Source organism: Emys orbicularis, chromosome 5 (genome assembly GCF_028017835.1).
Source record: "Emys orbicularis isolate rEmyOrb1 chromosome 5, rEmyOrb1.hap1, whole genome shotgun sequence".
NCBI classification, from domain to species: domain Eukaryota; kingdom Metazoa; phylum Chordata; order Testudines; family Emydidae; genus Emys; species Emys orbicularis.
In genome coordinates this window covers 41,610,979-41,631,138 of record NC_088687.1, presented here as the reverse complement: position 1 = coordinate 41,631,138, position 20,160 = coordinate 41,610,979, and the positions used below count along the sequence as shown (strand labels likewise).

Sequence of the window (20,160 nt, the reverse complement as noted above, 5' to 3'; positions counted from 1 at the left end):
TAGAGAGTGAAACATCCATAGGAGACCTGTGACAGTCTCCATAAGTGTTTGTGTGTTGTCTATGATTATTTACAATGGCACTATATTTCCTTTGTAGTACTAACTTGATAGTCCATCCAAATAAAGCAAACCAGCTAATACAAACACACCACAATCATGTTATCATATACATTCTGAAATATCACCCTGGATTTGGCTCATCCAGAAAAAAAAAAAAAAAAAAAAAAGGTCACTGTGAAGACCTGAGACTGTAGTATCCTTCAGAGGGAAATTTCCCCTAGATTTTAAAATCAGCCAAATTTGTGAAAAAGAATTTTAAAAAATCATTATTTGTACAGTGGGAAGAAAACTGAAGGAAAAAATATAGAGAAGATAAAAGAATATCAGTATTTTCATGTATTTTTCAGTTTGTTTTGTGAAATAATCCAAATTATTTAAACAACTTAAATATAAGTGAATGCTCATATTTCTTATCATATGACAGACTGGAAACATATGTGCAGACATCATAGGAACATAGGAATTTCCACACAGGACCAGACCCAACGTCAAACTAGTCCAGTGTCCTGTCTCTGGCAGTAGCCAGTGCCAGATGCTTCTCAAGCAAGTGTAAGAACCTCACAGCAGACAGATGTGAGACAGTCTGCCCCCACATTAGGTCTTCTCCTGGTCTAACAGTTAGAGATTGGCTTAAACTTTGAAGCACTAGATTCCTTTTGAAATGTGTTAGCGTTTACTATGACAACTCTGGATATACTTGTTATCCGTATAACTGTCTAATCCCTTTTTGAATCACATTATGGTTTTGGCCTCAATTATTTCCTTTGGCAATGAATTCCACAGTCTAATTGTGAGTTGTGTGAAAAAGTATTTCCTTTTATCAGTTTTGAATTTGCTACCTTTTAATTGTTCTTGTGTTATGAGACAGGCAGCACAGAAGTTCCTGACCTATGTTTTCCATACTGTCCATTATTTTATTATTTTTGTAATGTCCCCTCTTATTTGATTCCTTCCAATCCTCTGGACTATTGTCTGTTTTTAATAAGATTACATATTTTTGTTAGCAACACTCAGCAACTTCATACCTTAGCACCTTCAGAACTCTTGGGAATATGACACATGGGCCTGGTAACTTATTGCTTTTAAATTAGTCATTTGTTTCAGCGCCTCTTCCTCCAACACCTGAATCTCTGAGAGTACTTCATCTTTATTATCAGAAGAGAGCAAGCGTTGGGTAAGTTTCTCCTTGCATCCTTGGTAGTGAAGACTGGTGCAAAGTTATCTTTTAGCTTTTCAGCAATGTCTTTATTTTCCTTAATTGCGTCCTTTAACCCTGATAATACGGTAGACCTGCTGTTTCTGTCCCAGGCTTCCCACTTCTGATGTACTTAAAGAATCACTTGTTGTTCATTTTACACCATTAATTTGCTCAGTCCATTCTGGCCCTTCTAATTTCCCTCCTACTTATTGCCAGCTGTAATTTATGCTCCTAGTTATTGGCTTCACTAGAGTCAGATTTCCAAATTTTGAAGTTCTGTTTAGGTCGAATAGCCTCTTGAATCTTCCCATTTAGACAGACTGGCTTATTCCTGACTTTCCTGGTTTCCTTTTTCTGCAGCTGTTGACATGCCTTCTGAGACTATTATAAAACAAATTAGGGAAGTTCTTGTTGTTTCCCTTTCTGTGTGCACCGCTTTATTATAATTACAGTTGAAATCCATGAATCCTTCACAAAGCCCAAGCATTTGGATTTTTTGCATACATTACCTGAGAATGATAGAGAATCTGTTCCCTCAGGCTGCATAGTTGCAAAGTCATTTTATGAGCAGGGCCAGTCACCACTACCTCAGCCCACACTCCCAAATTCTGCATCAACCTGTTTGGAACTGCAGTGGAGTCCCCCTAAAGAGCACACAAGAACTACAGAAGCATTCATGGGTACCTGCTCTATTTGCAGTCTTCCAGCCTTCATCACAAGTTTATGTGCGGCTGAAAATATTGTATTCACCTTCTGCAATGAGATGATTTACACCCTATATGAATATATCTTTATCCTACTTGATTACAAAGTAGGCCACTCATTTTAAACTCCTGTTTCCCCCTTTCCATAGAAACTTGCTGTTATATGTGAGATGTTGCCATCAGAAATTGAAACTGAGAACAGACAACTACGCATGTTAATAATTGCGCTTAATCTCCAGTCTCCTGTGCTACAATATTTGAAGTTTCTCATTCCTGAGTCTTTGTCACAAATTTAAAGCCCCTAAATCTCACATTTACTTATCCCTGTTCAAAGGTCTTGTGACGGGTTGGATCACAGAAACGCCCTTGGGAGATGCCACCCAATGTGCAAAGACTACCCCTGCTTCTGTTTTCCCTGCCAGCTCAGGACTCCAGCACCCTGTCTTGCTGAGCGAGACACTCCCGTCTGGCTCCAGACACAGACCCAGGGTCTGAATCACTTGTCCCAGAGCTGCAAGTTTACCTGAAAACAGCTCACAGAAGTGTGCTTGTCTCTAGCACTCAGATGCTCAACTCCCAATGGGGTCTAAACCCAAATAAATCCGTTTTACCCTGTATAAAGCTTATACAGAGTAAACTCATAAATTGTTCGCCCTCTATAACACTGATAGAGAGATATGCACAGCTGTTTGCTCCCGCAGGTATTAATACATACTCCGAGTTAATTACTAAGTAGAAAGTGATTTTATTAAATACAGAAAGTAGGATTTAAGTGATTCCAAATAGTAACAGACAGAACAAAGTAAATTACCAAGCAAAATAAAATAAAATGTGCAAATCTATGTCTAATCAAACTGAATACAGATAATCTCACCCTCAGAGATGCTTCAGTAAGTTTTTTCTCAGACTGGACACCTTCCAGGCCTGGGCACAATTCATCTTTCCCCTGGTACAGCTCTTGTTCCAGCTCAGGTGGTAGCTAGGGGATTCTTCATGATGGCTCCTCTCTCCCTCTGTTCTCTTCCACCCCTTTATATACCTTTTGCATAAGGCGGGAACCCTTTGTCCCTCTGGGTTTCCACCCCCCCCCACTGGAAAAGCACCAGGTTAAAGATGGATTCCAGTTCAGGTGACATGATCACATGTCACTGCAAGACTTCATTGCCCACTTGCCAGCACACACATATACAGAAAGACTCACAGGTAAACACAGCCATCTGCGGATAATGGTCCTTGTTAATGGGAGTCATCAAGATTCCAAACCATCATTAATGGCCCACACTTTACATAATTACAATAGGCCCTCAGAGTTATATTTTATATTTCTAGTTTTAGATACAAGAGTGGTACATTTATACAAATAGGATGATCACACTCAGTAGATTATGAGCTTTGTAATGATACCTTACAAGAGACCTTTTGCATGAAGCATATCCCAGTTACGTTATATTCACTTATTACCATATTTTTCTAAAACTATCCCAGTTACATTATATTCACTTATTAATTTTTATAAAACCATATAGACTGCACAACGTCACAGGTCTAACCTTCAATATTATGAGGGCTCTCTAGATAGGGAATATGGGATTTGAGGGCTGTGTGATTCTTGTGCTTGGGTCATACTAGGGGTCAAGCATTTAGCCCACAATTTTCAAACCTGCGCACCTAAAGTTAGAGAAAATAGGAGCTGTGAATGCTCCGCACCTTTGAAAACCAGGCTACTGCTGTTTTGGTATCCACATATGGATTGAAGAACCTAACCTTAGGAAGGCAAGATGGAAAATGGGGGCTTTAGTGCCCTATGGCTAGAGCTATATTCCAGTGAGACATTCTGGAAAGGGATTTCAATCTGCCACCTTTTATACAGGGGATGAAACATAGACTCTTTAAAACCCAAGGCCCTGAAGGCACACTCGGGATTCATAGTTCTGTTTTTTCAACTTACTTTTCTCTCTTTCTAGGGCCTCCTATCTGCTCCACCAGGCTTCACCTTCCAAACAAGGAGCAGCTCCAGCGTGTGGCACACAAACAAATGTCTCATTTTTTCCTTCAGTCACTTAATCAAGGGCTCTCCTGGCACTGCCCTGGGCTGCAGCTGGGGAGACGTTGTGCCCCACGGACAGTAGGCTCGCTCCTGGGCGCTCCCCCCACCCCTACCAGAGTGCTGCTGTAAAGCCAGGTCCCTCGCGCCTTTGCCCCCGTTTGAAGCAGGGTAATCCCCTGCACGAGGAGGTAGAGGAGCAGCCGCAGCGAGATATTTTGCGGCTAGCAGCTCCTGGGGGTGCTGGCGCTGCGGGACAGGACCGGGGCTGGAGTCGCGGCGGAGCTGGCTGGCTGCCCGCCGCCTGCCCCGGGCAAACACCTGGGAGCAGGAGAGAGGCAGAGCGCTGGGGGGGTGGGGCCGGGTGGGGCGCTGGCTGAGCGCCAGGGTCCAAGCTCTGCGCGGAGGAGGAGGAGGGTCTCCTGAGCTCTCCTGTCTCTGATTAGACAAGAGGTCGTAGGGGAGGGGGTGAAATCAACAACAACAAGCCGAGCGCGGCGGCGGTGGCAGTCCGAGAGGCGGCGGGCCAGGGAGCGGGGACGGCAGCGAGCGGCTCGGACCATGGAGCGCAGCTGCCTCCCCCCGCCGCAGCAGGAAGCGGTAGAAGCCTGGCTGGATGATCACTGGGACTTTACCCGCTCTTACTTTGTTAGGAAAGCTACAAGGTAAGAGTAGCGGGGGACGAGGCGAGGCGGCAGAGACCCCTTCCCCGCATCCGAGCCCTCGGATTTCCCCGGCGCTGCCTCTTTTACAAGCACCTTCCCCTCCACTGCTCCCCTCCCGACAGCTGCCAAAACTGAAACCAACACACAGCCGCTCTGTTCCGCTGCCACCCAAGTTCACAGGCAAGCGCTTCCCGGGGTTTTGCTCCGCAGCGGGCTCTGCCTGCCCGGCCTGGCCCCCAGCAGAGCCGCGCTGCGCATAGGTGCAGGGGGTGCTGGTGCTGCTGCACCCGAAGTGCTTTTTAGTCTGTGCAGGGTTTGCAGTTTGCATCGGTGGCTCTCAGCGCCCCACGCTACGCGCTGCCCCAGCGCCCCGGGCGCTGCGAGGCTCTGAGCCACGGCGCAGTGGACTTGGCATGCAGTGCAAGGGGAGATTGACAGTTCTGGAACCCCTAGGCCTGACCTGGGACTAGGGCTCGCTCTGTAAACCTACATCGTTCACTTCGCACAAGTAGCCATGGGGACATCCCCCCCCCCTCCGCAGAAATAGGCCGGGGCCCCTACTAACGTCTAACCCCGCTTTTGGGGGGTTGTGTCACTTGTTAATGGCCACACAAGGCGCTGCGCTCCGGGCTCCGCACAGCGGGCCGGTTTTGACATCTCAGCCGCGGGCGGCGGCCGCGTGTCTGCCGCGGACAGCAAGGCGAGGCGGGAGAGGGGGTGAGCGGTGGAAGTGCCAAGTGGGTTGAGGCGCCTGGAACGGCTGGTCGTGAGCTGTTTTTGCGCTGCGTTTGGGGAGCGAGCGAGGGCGGGGCTGGGCTGGGGGTTTCTCTCCAGTTAGGGGAGTCTGGCTGGGAGTGGGGAGCAAGGAGACGGGACCTGGGGGTGCTTCTGCAGTTGGGGAGGGAAGTAGGGGCTAAAGGGAGTGGCGCTGTGTAGCTGGAGGAAGGGGGGGTGCATGGCGCAGCATTTGGGGAGGGGACCAAAGTCTGGACACGTGGGGGTGGGGGGGATCTGCGGCCGGAGGGGTTCTGCAGGATGAGCATAGGGAGCGGTGGGGACTGAGGGGAGCTGCAGCAGTTAAGGAAGGCGGTGGGGATTCAGGGGGGCGGGTGATGCTGGATGGTGTCGGGGAGGTGGTGTCTCCACGTGGACGAGCGCAGCGTGGGGAAGCGTCCGGGGAGGGGATTGATTAGGGGTGTCTCTTGGAGGAGCACAGCCGGGTGCAGGCGAGGGAGAGAAGTTCCCAGCGAGGCTTTGACGCTGCAGGGAGCTCTCGGCAGGGATATTCCCCGCCAGGGGGCAGCGCTGCGCTGCACACTGCAAGAAGCAGCCCGGGGACAGCGCCAGTGCTAAGAAGTTTTCCTATGAACTATTATTGGAGGGTGGCTTGGATTTAATTTATTTATTTATTGCAAAGATTTAGTGTAGAGATCAGAGGAGCTCGTCTGAGCTGACGCCCCTCTGGCTTGTCATGTTGCCGTTTGGAGATAAGACGAGGTATATCTGCTCATCATTGTCACTGACACCTCAGCGGTGGGATTGCGGTTGAAAGGGAGTAAATGCAACTATTTTTAGAAGTGGAGTCGGGTTTCCAGTTTGAATATTTTCCTATAAACAAAGCCGTGGGGATGCAGAGTGCAGGCGGTCTGCAGCTCCCACGGCATATCGGAGTGCAGGGCTGGTTAGTAAGTTGTGTAATTCGGTCCTTTGAGTGCACGCACCATCTTTGCGGATTCACTCTTGTTCCTGAGCTGCTTGCACCATCTGCTATCGCTGCTGATTTACTTACCTCCCAAGTCACTTAAGAGGAATGGATGGGTTCTGAATGAGTTTTGCTGCTGCCCCTCTCAGCATGGGATGGGGCGGTAAGAAGAGAGATCCCCATTAATTATTGACTTGCAGCGAGCGAGAAGGCTTCAGGGGTCAGTCACCTGCTTCCCTGTTACCATCTGTGCGAGATCCCTTCTCCTCCCCTCCTGCTGCTTTCATAGCAGACAGGCTGTCAGATTCATCTCTCTGGAAAACAGCAATCAAAATGTGCTATCTTAAAAAAAAAACCACCCAAAAATAAGTTAAATAGCTTTAAGAAAAGTAAGAGCTGGATGGGGATAATTGGCATGTGTGGTTAACCTTTATATTTTTACAGAATACTGGTGTATGGTATATGAGTGAAGGATAGTTTGTTTATCCATGAAAAATAGGGTGGTAGTATTTTAACCAGCTTTGAGAAGTAGCATTTTATCAGGTCAGCTTGCCACACTTCCTTTGGAAACTGGAAGTAGCACTGAACAAATACAAATGCTAATTAATAGTAACCATTATGTCGATTTGTTTTCCCCATGGAGTAGGTTGGCTAGTCTTTTTTTTTAACACTCAGAAACAGTTGTATTTTTGTAAAGGTCTGAAAAAGGCAGTGGTTCACAAAATACAAATTAATCAGGTACCTGTGACTAACTGAAATACCCATACATTTTTATAAGATTTCTACAGAAAACTGTCAGCTTCAAATGCTTGTTTGGCAACTATCCTGTTGTTGTTTTTTTTATAGCAATTGAGACGTCACATTATTTTCAGAACTGTCTGCCAGTCTGACTTAAGTGTAACAGCTTTGTTTTGAACTTATTTTATAAGTAGGAGTCTATACAAAGAAAAGGCAAGTTTTCAATTATTTGATGGCCTATCTGGTTTTCTTTGTATACTCTCAAATTATGCTTCATAAACCTTTAAGAGTTTGAAGCAATCAGTGTATTTAGTAAAAACAACGACGAGTCCGGTGGCACCTTAAAGACTAATAGATTTATTTGGGCATAAGCTTTCGTGGGTAAAAAACCCACTTCTTCAGATGCATGGAGTGAAAATTACAGTGTATTTAGTAAAAGGTATAATTGTCTATATTGTGGAGTTATTTTGGAATATGGCTTGATAGAGAACCCTGAATTTGATTCCATGTTTTGTTATTTTTTTAAAAATTGCATAGTTTGTGCTACAGTAATAATTATATTGAACAGAGGTGATTGCAGTTTACTTTTCATGTTTTGATTGCTTAATGTTGTACTTGTTCTGTCTGGTAAATGGGATTTCTCTGAGATAGTTTTTAACCTGTACTTTTAAAATCTAATTTAGTTCTGCACTTTTTAGTTTGTTTCATCAGTTTATATATATATATATATATATATATATATATATACACACACACACACACCTTGAATTAATTTGGTAACTCATGGAATAGGCACATCATGTTTTAGTCTGAATTCATATTGCTATGTATAATTAACTTTATTTTGCTGAAGGCATCAGAGCTTTTCTGTTATATTTTCAAATATGAATACAAATGAGCAGAAACAGAATTGAGCTCCATCGTTTGTTGCAAGGTTAAGAATCAAAATTGAGAATAAACATTGTGTGTGATTCAAAACCCAATCATTGTAACTCTTTCCATTGATTTCAATGGGCTTTGGATTGGGATCTTATTGAGCAAGTATCTTTTTTCAATATTAAAATCAATTATACAAATATTCCTCTCTCCCTTCATGGATTAATTTGTTCAATTCCTTACTCATAGAGTAATCCCACTGACTTCAATAGGAGTACTCACATGAGTAAAAAAAGAGAGAAAATATTAGTTATTAGTGGTTTTAGCCCAAGTATTTTATAAATTTAGTGCCACAGTATCATACATATTCTGTAAAATACAGGTGATATTTGTCTATTTTGTATAGCTCACATCATCATTAATGGATTTCTGTGTATGGTTTATGGAGAGACCACATTTCCTAGAAAGCAACACTTTAAAATAAAATATATATTTCAGTTAATTTATAATTATTTGTAATCTACACAGCTATGGAAGCATTACTAGTCAGTATTCTGGGCCCATGTCAGTATGGGCTGCAAGACTGGACCACCTGTGTGTTAAATTTGCATAGCATTGTTATCCTTTTTATAAAAGTTAATTGTATAACAACAGTTTAAACCTTATATCCGTTATGGCTACAAGCTATGGATCTAATCCTGCAAGATGCTGAACATCTCCTGAAGGCTGCTCAGCACTTTTTAGAAGGTGCTCAGTGTAGGCCGTATTACTTCTGTTCCACAGTTCGTACTGATTTGGTGGATGAATGAATTCTGTGATGCAATATGTTCTGATATGAAAGTGTACAACCTGGGCCTGATCCTACAAAAATTTATTCAAATTTGAAGCTTTTATCGACATACTCATTTCCATTGACTACATGGGAGTAAGGAATACTCACTTGATAATGGTTTATACTATCAGGTACCCACAGGTATTTTATTACTTTTTGTTTTGTACAAGGCTATCTGGGAAGTGTGTAAATAAATATTATTAAATGTGAGCTTTGATGATATCTCTGATCAAGATGCAGAACAATGGTTCAAATTTGTCCCTGGCACACTTAATGAAGTTACACTGGGGCAAATATGGCTTCGTTTATTTAGGCCTGTTTAATTTTGGCTTACTAAAATTTTAGTGGTAATAGTTCATACTGTACATCTGTTGGTTTGTTGTACCACTTCTTCAAGTTCCTATTTCCTACTAAAATTAAGCTATTTCTTTTTTTAAGCATTCCCCTACTAAAATTAATCTTCCTTTGTGATGTTTTTCCCTTTCAAAATTTTAGAATTTTATTTGTAAAAGTGGCTTTTTCAGAAAGCGGAGGAAATGGTTTTCAAATTAAATTTAATTCATCTCATTCTTGTACAGCATATGGACTTTATTTTAGAATCTATCTTGATTACCCATACTATTATTGTAGCCTTTTCATAATCGATGTTAAAATCATTCTTCAAATGTTATTAAACATGGTGTATTGAATGGTGTACAAGTTTGATTGGTATATTGGACTAACCTTGCATTCCTTGTTCTTACCAACTTCTGTTACAGTTGGGGTGAGTCTGTTATCAGTATCAGATTACTGATGGTATACTTTTTGTATTACTTTTGTAAAAATGTTATCCAGGCAGTTTGTCACACACTTTCATCCCCCAAGCTTCACCCTTACTTAAAGCTCTCTTCAAGAAACCAGTATACTAGTGTATATAATATTTCTGGTTTCCTTTATTGTTCCTCTTAAAAATACTGGTGTGACTTTCTCTTAGTACCTTTCGTGCTCACAGACAAATTCACTGTTCACTGCTGATTCACTCAGCTCAGGGGAAAATTGTGTTCCAGCTATAGGCAGCTTCCTAAATGTATGGTATGATAGATAAAAATTATTAAGCTAAGCTTTGCTTTTGTCCTAGTGAAAATAAGGCTCTTTGCTATAACTATCTTGGGTTATTATAACACAGGTTGACTATATCCATGATATGTAAAAGGGCAAGCATAGTTTATTTCTCTTAATGACAGCTCCAAGTATTCCATTTGGGCTGGTTTCTCAGTTCAGAGGTCTTCAGTCTCCATCTTCAGGGAGATATTGGAAAATGTCTTTCATCTTGAGCCATCTATTTAGTGTTTTAGCTTTATAAGCGTATGTTAGTTATAGTTCTTGGGTGTTGTTTCATAGTATTATTCATAGCAATATGCCTATGCTTAGTTTGTTTCTATATTAGAGGAAGTTTATGCATTTTTATAATAAGTGTACAGAAGTTCAGACTGTCAAACAGATTCTGAATGTGTGTTTTGGAGAGTTATTTTTGAATAATCAAATTTGAAAATACTTTGGTAATCCCCTCTGAAAAAAATGAATCCTAAAAATATAGAACATTTTTACAGGAATGAGTCAAATCAATCCCTGGTGTAACCTTGTTGACATTAGTCATGTTACACCATTCTGGCCACAGTATATTTTCTCCCATTTGCACATTTTGTTCATGTCATACATATTTACAGAGTTTTGACTGAGAAAGGAGTGGAGGAGGATAGGGGTTTTTTCTGTAAAAACCATGAAATGTGTTTCCTTTTAAAACTAATTTTCTTAAAATCCTTTTCCTCTAAGTAGCCCACACATTCTTAAACCCTTTTCTCAGGAACCTCAGCTCCCCAAAGAAATGTATACACTGTGCATTAAGACCACTGCAAAAATTTAAGGCCCAAATCCAACAAAAGCGTAGGCATGTGTGGAAAGTTACTCATATGAGTCAAGTTACATATATAGGCAAGTAAGTTACACTTGTGCCTACTTATTTGCAAGAAAGGGGTCTAAAAGGAGACGGTCAATGCAGCTGCAAAACTTCCTATGAATTCAGAGAAAGCAGGGTCGACAGGCTTTCTCCCCCACACACCTTTTGTACAAAATGATTCTGCAGTGCAGGTGCAGGCAGTTCCCTCTTGGACTTTATTGGGAGCTTTGTGTGCATCAGGGTGAGAGGATCAGACCCTAACTTTTTGGTACAAGAAAATAAAGTGTGGGGAGGGGAGTATAGATTCCATTTCAAGGAGGTGGGAAGGTGTGATGGATAGTCAGAGAATCTTTACCATTGGGTTAGTATTTCTTAGCCATAGGAATTCACAAACATTTTGGCTACTGGCGTCTATTGAAGAATCCTCCCAGATTTCAGCTACTGATCGTGAATGAAGTTCACTCACTGTGCAGCAGGCTATTTCACTTAAGTCTGATTTTGAAGCTTAAGTGGGATTTAAGTGGTGCATAGACATTGTGCTGGCCCTCTGAACAGGGGTGAAATTTAAACTGTTCATCAGAATGTCTTCAGGCCAAAGAGTGCATGTTCATGTTTTCATAGTGTATTTGCATGTTTTTGAATGTTTGTCTAAAGGTGAATTGTGTGGAGAATGTAGGATCCAGGTCAAGTACTACAAACAATGCAGCTCAACCTCCTACAACATTTCCTGAGTCAGACTAATACTGTACCATCTATTTTCATTTTGAACATTAAATTAAAGAAAATGTATTTTCTTTGTCATAGACAAATATAATTACCAAAGTCACACAATGTAAGTCTCCCTCTTCTTTACTGTCCAAGAAACATAAATAAATTTACATGGAATAATTTGTGATTTATATGAATTGCTCAAAAAACAGCATTAGATGCAAAAGACTCTATTTACAGAGTGCCAAAAAAAACCCCTTGTTCAAATGGCCCTTGTGAGTAATTCAATGGTTGTCATTTCATGTTAGGCCTGGCACCAGCCACAAAATATATTTACTTAGTAAAAAAAAAATATTTTCCCATTTATTTATGTGCTAAGGGTGAATTCACCCCTGTACAGAGGGCCAGCCCAAAGCCTCTGCACCACTTAAATCCTACTTAAGTCCTATTTTGGGAATTTAAGTGGGACTTTAGTAGTACATAGCGGTGAATTTCACCTTTAGGGCTTAAACCTTTTTCCACTAGAATCAATGGCAAAACTGCTATTGGCTTCATAGGAGAGTGAATGGGTCCCATAGTTATTTTGAGGCTGGGGCAAGAAACAAACATATTAGCAGGAAAAATAAAATATCTCATTTATTATTTAAAACCTTGACCTTTGTATCGCTGTAGTTTTGCTGTGCCTTTTTTGTATTGTGAATGGAAAAACCCTTCTAGGGCCAGATTGCTGTTTTTGAAAAGAAAACAAAAAAGGTTGGGCCTACAGTTTAGTTGTAAAAGATGACTTGTAAATAGCCAAGAATAATAATTTATCATAAGGACATGCACTTTTTGGTATTCTCACTTCAACCAGCTAATCAAATTGTATGTCCTATTTGAAAAAAACACCAACATGAGGCAAGATTTAAATTATTGTATAACACTGAAAAATCATTAATTTCAGCTCTAACAAGAATACTGTATCTGAATCAGGAGCCAGAGTTCTTCATTTACATTTATACTTGGCAAAGAACATGTTTAATTTGAAGACCTTGAGTTGTCCCATTCATTACTCACATGTTTAAAGTTAAGCATGTGCATAGGAACTTTGCTGATTTGGGCCCATAAATGGACACTATCATCTTTAAAATCACACTTCTATCTTAAAAAAAAAAGTTTGCTTACTGTTGTTACAAGTAACATAGCAAGGGATTAGAACAAAATAGTTTTCTATGTGTTTTCAGTTATGTGCATTTGACAGCACTTTGTATATTGTTGTTTTTCATTATTTCCACTATGTAGTCATACAATTTCTCCTGTTTGTTTAGGTCTTTCACAAAGCAAGAGGGGAGAGGAAAACATTTAAAAAAAATGTGTGAAAATGGGAAAACCTCAACTCTTGGCAAGGGATCACGGGGCAGGTTTAGTACCAGAAACGACCTTAAACTGTTTTGTTAAAAATCAACTAGATTTCAAGTTGATGATGATCCTTGAAATTATTTCCACATCTAAATTACATCACAAAACTGAAAAGAAAATTGTTGACGTCTAGTGGTTATTCTAAGAAAAGCACATTGATAAAGACTAATTATTAGGCCTATCTTGAAAAACTGTTGACTTCAACAGCAGTAGGATCAGGCTCTAAAAATTAATGCAACTGAATGTTGGCATTCTATACCAGATGAATTCAGGCGTGAGTGCCTTTCTTCTAAGGATCCCAAAGTGCTTTATAGATGTTAAGGCGATCACTTTGTGACCCTTATTGACACAGGTAGTATCACTGCTAATATGAGGAAGGCAATCCTAATTTCTCCTTAACTCATTAAATATCACCATAGGTTTTTTTGGGGTAGGTAAGGATAATATCTGTTTTGCAGATGGGTAAAATGAAATGCATGGTGGTGAAGTCACTTATCTAAGGTCACAGTGCATTAGTTGCATAAGAGCAGTTAGTGGGGAGCAGTATCGTCTGTGGGATTTAACACTTGACCAGGAGTCAGGAGACCTCAGCTCTACTCTCAGATCTCCCCCTGGCCTGCTGTGTGACCTGGGACAAGTCACTTCTCCTCTGTGCCTGTTTTCCCTTCCACCCACTTTCTGTCCTTGTCTATTTAACTTGTAAGCTTTTTATACAAATAATAAATAACAAGAGCTGGGGTTATGTAGCTCTGTACAAGGGAACATCCGTATACTTAAGGATATGTTTTTCCCCAAATATTTTATTCTCCATTTTCAAAAGTAATAACCCTCATTCCCCCTCCGCCCCCAAAATCCTCTCAAAAGGTTTTCTGTTGGAAGAGGTCACCTGGCAAATTCAGTTCTCACCATACTCTAACATTCAACGTCTTATAATGAGAGGGAGGAGTGGATGTGACTAAATGCAAATGACTGTAAAAATAGCCATCACCTACTCCCATTCATGAACTTTGGGCTCAATTATGGTTGCCACAGTGCAGGCCCACTGGAAGAAAAGGATGCAGGCAGGCAGTAAGGAGGGCGTGTGGCTGTAACTGCACACCAAGCAATGTTTAAAGGGCTACGCTGGGGTGAGAGCATATTACAGTTTTGAAAGGGTGAACAGGCTTCTTGCAGCACCTGGATATTAGTATTTGCTCCTGTTTTATACAAACCTAATCTCTACTGTCACTGCTGCAACTTCTCCCTCACAGCAGTTCTCTGGCCCTAAGAACCTTAGGGCCAAATCCTGCAAATACCTATGCCTATTGAAGACTACTTGTGTGAATTAGGAGTGTTTGCAGGATTGACCCTTAATTTGGTCCTTTTCACATCCCATTTGTCTCATAAATAGTGATTTCTCATTTATTTCCACTAATCTCTCTTGTAGTTCAATAGGTGTCTGGTACTGATAGACCTTACTTATATGGCTTATTGTATGCTGAGAAAATAATTGTTATACTTGTCATGGTTAAATGGAAATTGGTACTGAAAAAGCAAAAACAAGTCAAGTCAATCCTCTGATTGATTTTTAAAATAGATTAAAACGACTATGTTTTGCATTTCATCCAAATGAAACATTAGTTCTTCAACCCATGCATATAGCTGTGTGAGAAAACGGAGCTGAATAATTTCCTTATAAGAAGTGTTACTCAGAACAGGTCAATAAAATTGTTGTTATTCCAGCTGAATTTAAACAACTTTACTGTTGCCTAAATTCTGCAAATGCCTAATCAGTTTAAAGTATAAGAACATGTTTTAGGAGAGCTATAGCTATAGGATTTTGTTCTTGTCTTAATCTACACAATTTCGTAAAAAACCCACACACTAACCTGTTAGCAGGTTACTAGACCACCATCAAAGAGACATTTAGGGGGAAGATATATGTTTTTCTAATTATACAGTTCTACAGTCAAGCTAACAGAATGTATAATGCATATTCTTGTTCCATTTCAAAGTGCTTTACAAACAGAGTCTAATAGTGCAAACTCTCTTTCCAATGAGGAGAAAGTCCTTATTCCAAGGCAGTGGGACTACTTGGTTGATAAAAGTCTTACACAGTCAGGTTCTAAATCCTCCCACCACCCCTGTGAAGCAGGTAGATAAGTTTTGAAATCCCTGCTTTACAGATGGAGAAGATGAAATGGAAAGATTGAATCACTTTAGGGCCATGGAGTCAGAGCTGGGTTTAGAGGTTTTTGTTGTTTGTTTGTAATTGTTATTACATTGGTAAACCTGTGCTATGGCACTTTACAGACAAATAAAGTGGCAGGTCTCTTCTCTGAAAAACCAAGTCCATGCTGTAACCAGTACGCTGTGCACCTGATTCTCCACTGCCTTACATTTTATAGTCACTTACACCTGTGCAAATTGAGTGTGAAACACTACCAGGACAGAATGATACCATTTTACTCTTCCTTTCATCACATGTAAATGATCACACAGATGCAAGGCAGTAGAAAATCAGGCTCCGTGTGCCTCTTCTAATAAACTGTGGTCGTTCAGTAGGTGGGTACAAATTTATCATAGACTTACAAATGTTAAGTATGTGAGTACATTTGGCTGATTAATGAGCAGGTTGGGAAGGTTATTCCATCTTGTTCTTTGCTTGTATAAATGCGTTTACATTTGATTTTACAGTATTTCTAACCCCAAATGTTAAAAAATTATGAGTCAGGTTCCACACAATCTGAGACTGGATTAAAAATCATGAGTTTTTAACATAATAATAAATGGGTTTTTTAGTTGCCTTCTAGTTTCTGAGCCTTCAGGGTGCACTCAAATCACATTTTCAAGCTTTCTTTGCAACCAGAAGGGCTAGAAGCTTATTTTTGTTAATGAAAGCAGAGGTTTTCAGGTAATTGCTTATCTCCAGAGCTAAGGCTTAAAGAAAAACACCAAATATCGCAAGTCTCATGCTGAAATCACAAGAGTCGGGAACACTGATTTTAATCCAGGGATGCTCACGGAGTCTTCTTATACAACTATTTATTATAATCACCTGTTTATTTCTTCAGGGGATATTTTTGGCCATTTCCATGATTTTTTTCCCCTCTAAAAAATTTCCCTTTCCTCCTTCGATCAAGAGAATGATTAGATGTTGGCTTCTTATTTTGTCTCTTACTCAAACAGCTTGCAGCATGAATTTGCTGACATGCCTCTTGAAAAGTATGATTTCATGTATTTCTATTGTACAAAGTTTCCCCGCCCACATTTTAATATTATCTGTGGAAGCTCAGCATAGTAAGTGCTATAAAGAAGTCCTTGTTAAAATCAGAGTTATGATAATATATTAATCATTCTTCCTGTTGATGTAGTTTTTCATATGAAAGTATCATTTCATAAGCCATTTGGGTGAAACCAGATCTCTTTTTCAAAGAGAAATTATGATGACACTGTAATGAAGACAGATAATTGAGAATACTTATTAATATATTAAATAAACCCCGAATTTACTTCCTAATAATTTTTTTAAATAATTAACCATAACCCTCTCTTTCACAGCAATTGTGGAATCATTTATTGGTCATTCTATTGCATTTTATTATCTGACATCATTTTCCAGTAATCAGACTTGTTTAATATTCATGGGTGCTTTGTAATAGATGTTGATATACACAATAATAGTTATTATTATTATTATTTCACCCAAAAGTGTGCTAGGCACTTCACAGAAGAAGTGGAAACATGTGGGATGAAATCCTGAACTCAATGGGTCCACTCCCATTGACTTTAATGGGGCCAGCATTTCATCCAAGTTACCTACCCAAAAGAGCATGCAGTCTAAGGCCCTGATTCTGCAAAAGACTTACAATTGTGCTTAACTGTATGGACTGTTAGTCCCATTGACCTTGACAGGATTATCTCACAGTGTGTGAATAATAAGCACATGTGTAAATCTTTGTAAGATCAGGACCAAAATACTGCAATTGGGAGCCCAAAGATCAGATTCTACATTCAGTTATCATAGAATATTGGGGTTGGAAGGGACATCACGAGGTCATCTAGTCCAACCCCCAACTAAATCCCCAAATAAGGATTGAACTCATAATCCTGGGTTTAGCAGGCCAATGCTCAAACCACTGAGCTATCCCTCCCCTCCAAACAGAAGGCTTCTAGCAGAGCAGGGAATTGAACTCCGATCTTCAAGTCCCAGGCTAGTGCCATAACCACTAGACTATCCTTCTGCACTATGGTGTGATTAAGAGCAGAAATTGGTCCAGCAGTTCTGTTAGATCATTTTAACCAACCACTGCCCTGAGGGAAAAAATATTCTCTCATATATGACCCTGAAATCCTTACTGATGTGTAGTCTGCAGTAACATCACTCCTTTTCCTGGACAAGTATTCACTACATAGAATCACCACATTTTAAATCTATCCTCATTCAGTGAATCAGTTTTTAACACCACATCTGTGTACTTGTTAGTCCCAGTCAAGACTTCAAGTCATATGTCAGTGCTCAAATCTTCACAAGGGAAGACAAATATGCTTCTTTTTCAGGTTATGGCTTACCGTAATATCTATTGTTTTGAAGTATAGTTGAAATAAAAGACTTTAGAGACTAATCAATCCCTTTAGCTTTGCTTTGCCAATCATTTTCAGCAGCCCCTTACTGCTTTGTATTTTACAATGCTGTGGAAACCATCCTTTAAATAAGGAATATATGTATACAGAGCTGTTATTCATATCTAATATATGGACATACTTGTAACTAGAGCTGGTTGAATAATTTTTTGGGAAACTTTTTCCATCTAAAGGGTTTCTTAGGTCCAGGACGGAATATTGTGGGAAAGAGTCCCACCCCAGAATAGCCATGGATGATCTCTTGGTTCTCTCGTATTTGTTCATAAAAATGTTCAAAACGTCTTGTTTTCATTCTGATGTGGAACAAAACCATGTTCTGAAACCTCAAAATGTTTTGAGGAACAGAATTCTTGTTTTCCAGCCAACCTTACTAGTAACAGATCACTGACCAACTAACAGGATACACTGTGCTTCTCAGTCCGCTGCACCTTTGAAATTTGCTACGCTCATTCTATGGTATGTCGAGTAAAGAAAAAAATCCCAAATTTGAAATATGACCTCTGACTTTTCCATCATAGGCTACCAAAAGATCAGACATTTTTACTGGGTTTCAACTGTTCTGGTGCCCACACGTTACGTGATTTGCAAAAATTATATTAATTTATTCTATGATCTGGTCATATACAGTATGATGCTTCCACTTTAGAAAATTTTTTGGAAAAAAAATTCACCATAATAGAGGCCGAACTTCAATGTATACCCCAAATTAAGAAACACAGTAAAAGAACTAAAAAAGAGCCACCGTGGTTTAACAACCATGTAAAAGAAGCAGTGAGAGATAAAAAGACTTCCTTTAAAAAGTGGAAGTCAAATCCTAGTGAGGCAAATAGAAAGGAGCATAAACACTGCCAAATTAAGTGCAAGAATGTAATAAGAAAAGCCAAAGAGGAGTTTGAAGAATGGCTAGCCAAAAACTCCAAAGGTAATAACAAAATGTTTTTTAAGTACATCAGAAGCAGGAAGCCTGCTAAACAACCAGTGGGGCCCCTTGATGATCGAGATACAAAAGGAGCGCTTAAAGACGATAAAGTCATTGCGGAGAAACTAAATGGATTCTTTGCTTCAGTCTTCACGGCTGAGAATGTTAGGGAGATTCCCAAACCTGAGCCGTCTTTTGTAGGTGACAAATCTGAGGAACTGTCACAGATTGAAGTGTCACTAGAGGAGGTTTTGGAATTAATTGATAAACTTAACATTAACAAGTCACTGGGACCAGATGGCATTCACCCAAGAGTTCTGAAAGAACTCAAATGTGAAGTTGCGGAACTATTAACTAAGGTTTGTAACCTGTCCTTTAAATCGGCTTCTGTACCCAATGACTGGAAGTTAGCTAATGTAACACCAATATTTAAAAAGGGCTCTAGAGGTGATCCCGGCAATTACAGACCGGTAAGTCTAACGTCGGTACTGGGCAAATTAGTCAAAACAATAGTTAAGAATAAAATTGTCAGACACATAGAAAAACATGAACTGTTGAGCAATAGTCAACATGGTTTCTGTAAAGGGAAATCGTGTCTTACTAATCTATTAGAGTTCTTTGAAGGGGTCAACAAACATGTGGACAAGGGGGATCCAGTGGACATAGTGTACTTAGATTTCCGGAAAGCCTTTGACAAGGTATGCAGTTAAAGACTATAAAATGTATACGCTCAAGGGGCAAAACTAAGGTGGCATGTTCAACCTAAACTTTGTCTGACTTTTGAGTATTTAACTGTGCAAGCTTCAGTGACAATACTTGGGTGAGTAAGGATCATTCAGGAGAGTAACAGTCTGAACATTTAGGATCTAATCTGGCACGCTGAGATTGATAGGCGTTTTGCCATTACCATCAATAGGAGCTGGATTGGAGCCTTACTCAAGTTTTTTTTGTTTTTGTTTTCCTTCAGTATGACTTCCCCTTATTTTGGGATAAAAATAAATAAAATGGTCAAGCTCAATTTTTTGAATATTTATTATCCAGTGTGGGGAAATAGAACAGGGGGGCTTTCTTTTTGATAGCCAGAGCTTTAAATCTGTGGGCCCCGAAATAAACCCTTCAACAGAGATCTGTTATGCTGATGGCCTTTACACAGAGTAGGGCAGGCCTAAAGCCTGAACAAGACTGAACAACACAATTCTCTGCCAAACTCGGTCAAAAGTAATGAACAGAGGAGGGAGGGAAAGGGGGAAGAAAGAAACACAAAATAATGCTAAAAACTGCAGTAAGAAACTGCTTTAGTAATATAATAACCGCAAGTTTATGAAACTGCTCGAAAAATAGAATATCCGCTTACATTAAGAAATTGTCTTTGCAGAGAGTTAATCATCCTTGCTGCTACAGCTATTTGCAACATTTTCCAATTCCAGCTATCTGCAAAATTAACCAATGATAGCTCTTCTTTAAGCGTCCCCTGGTAAACCCCCCCTTAACCCTTCACCGAAAACCCCCGGAAAATAACATGTGCCGTGTCTTGAGAAATGTACCCAAACTGGGGCCAAGCGCCACCCCTGCGGAAAACCGCCAAGCGCCCCTTTACCGAAATAAACAACCACTTCTCGGAAAATAATGAGGGAGGTACCAAGGGGGGGGGCTGACCCCAACCCCAGTTTCTTAACTCATGACCAACTCATGACTAACCCCAACCCTAGTTCCTCAACTCATGACTGTATTGTTTGTACTTTGCTTGCGGTTTAATG

General features: G+C 40.3%; 1 protein-coding gene across 1 annotated transcript in view; it reads left to right on the top strand.

Moving 5' to 3' along the window:
• The first annotated feature begins 4,567 nt into the window (after positions 1-4,567).
• PDE5A (phosphodiesterase 5A) overlaps positions 4,568-20,160 on the top strand; it is a 103,597-nt gene continuing 88,004 nt past the window's right edge. The window contains exon 1 of the mRNA XM_065405011.1: positions 4,568-4,671. Coding sequence (XP_065261083.1) covers positions 4,568-4,671 — 104 coding nt within the window. The remainder of the gene's footprint in view (positions 4,672-20,160) is intronic.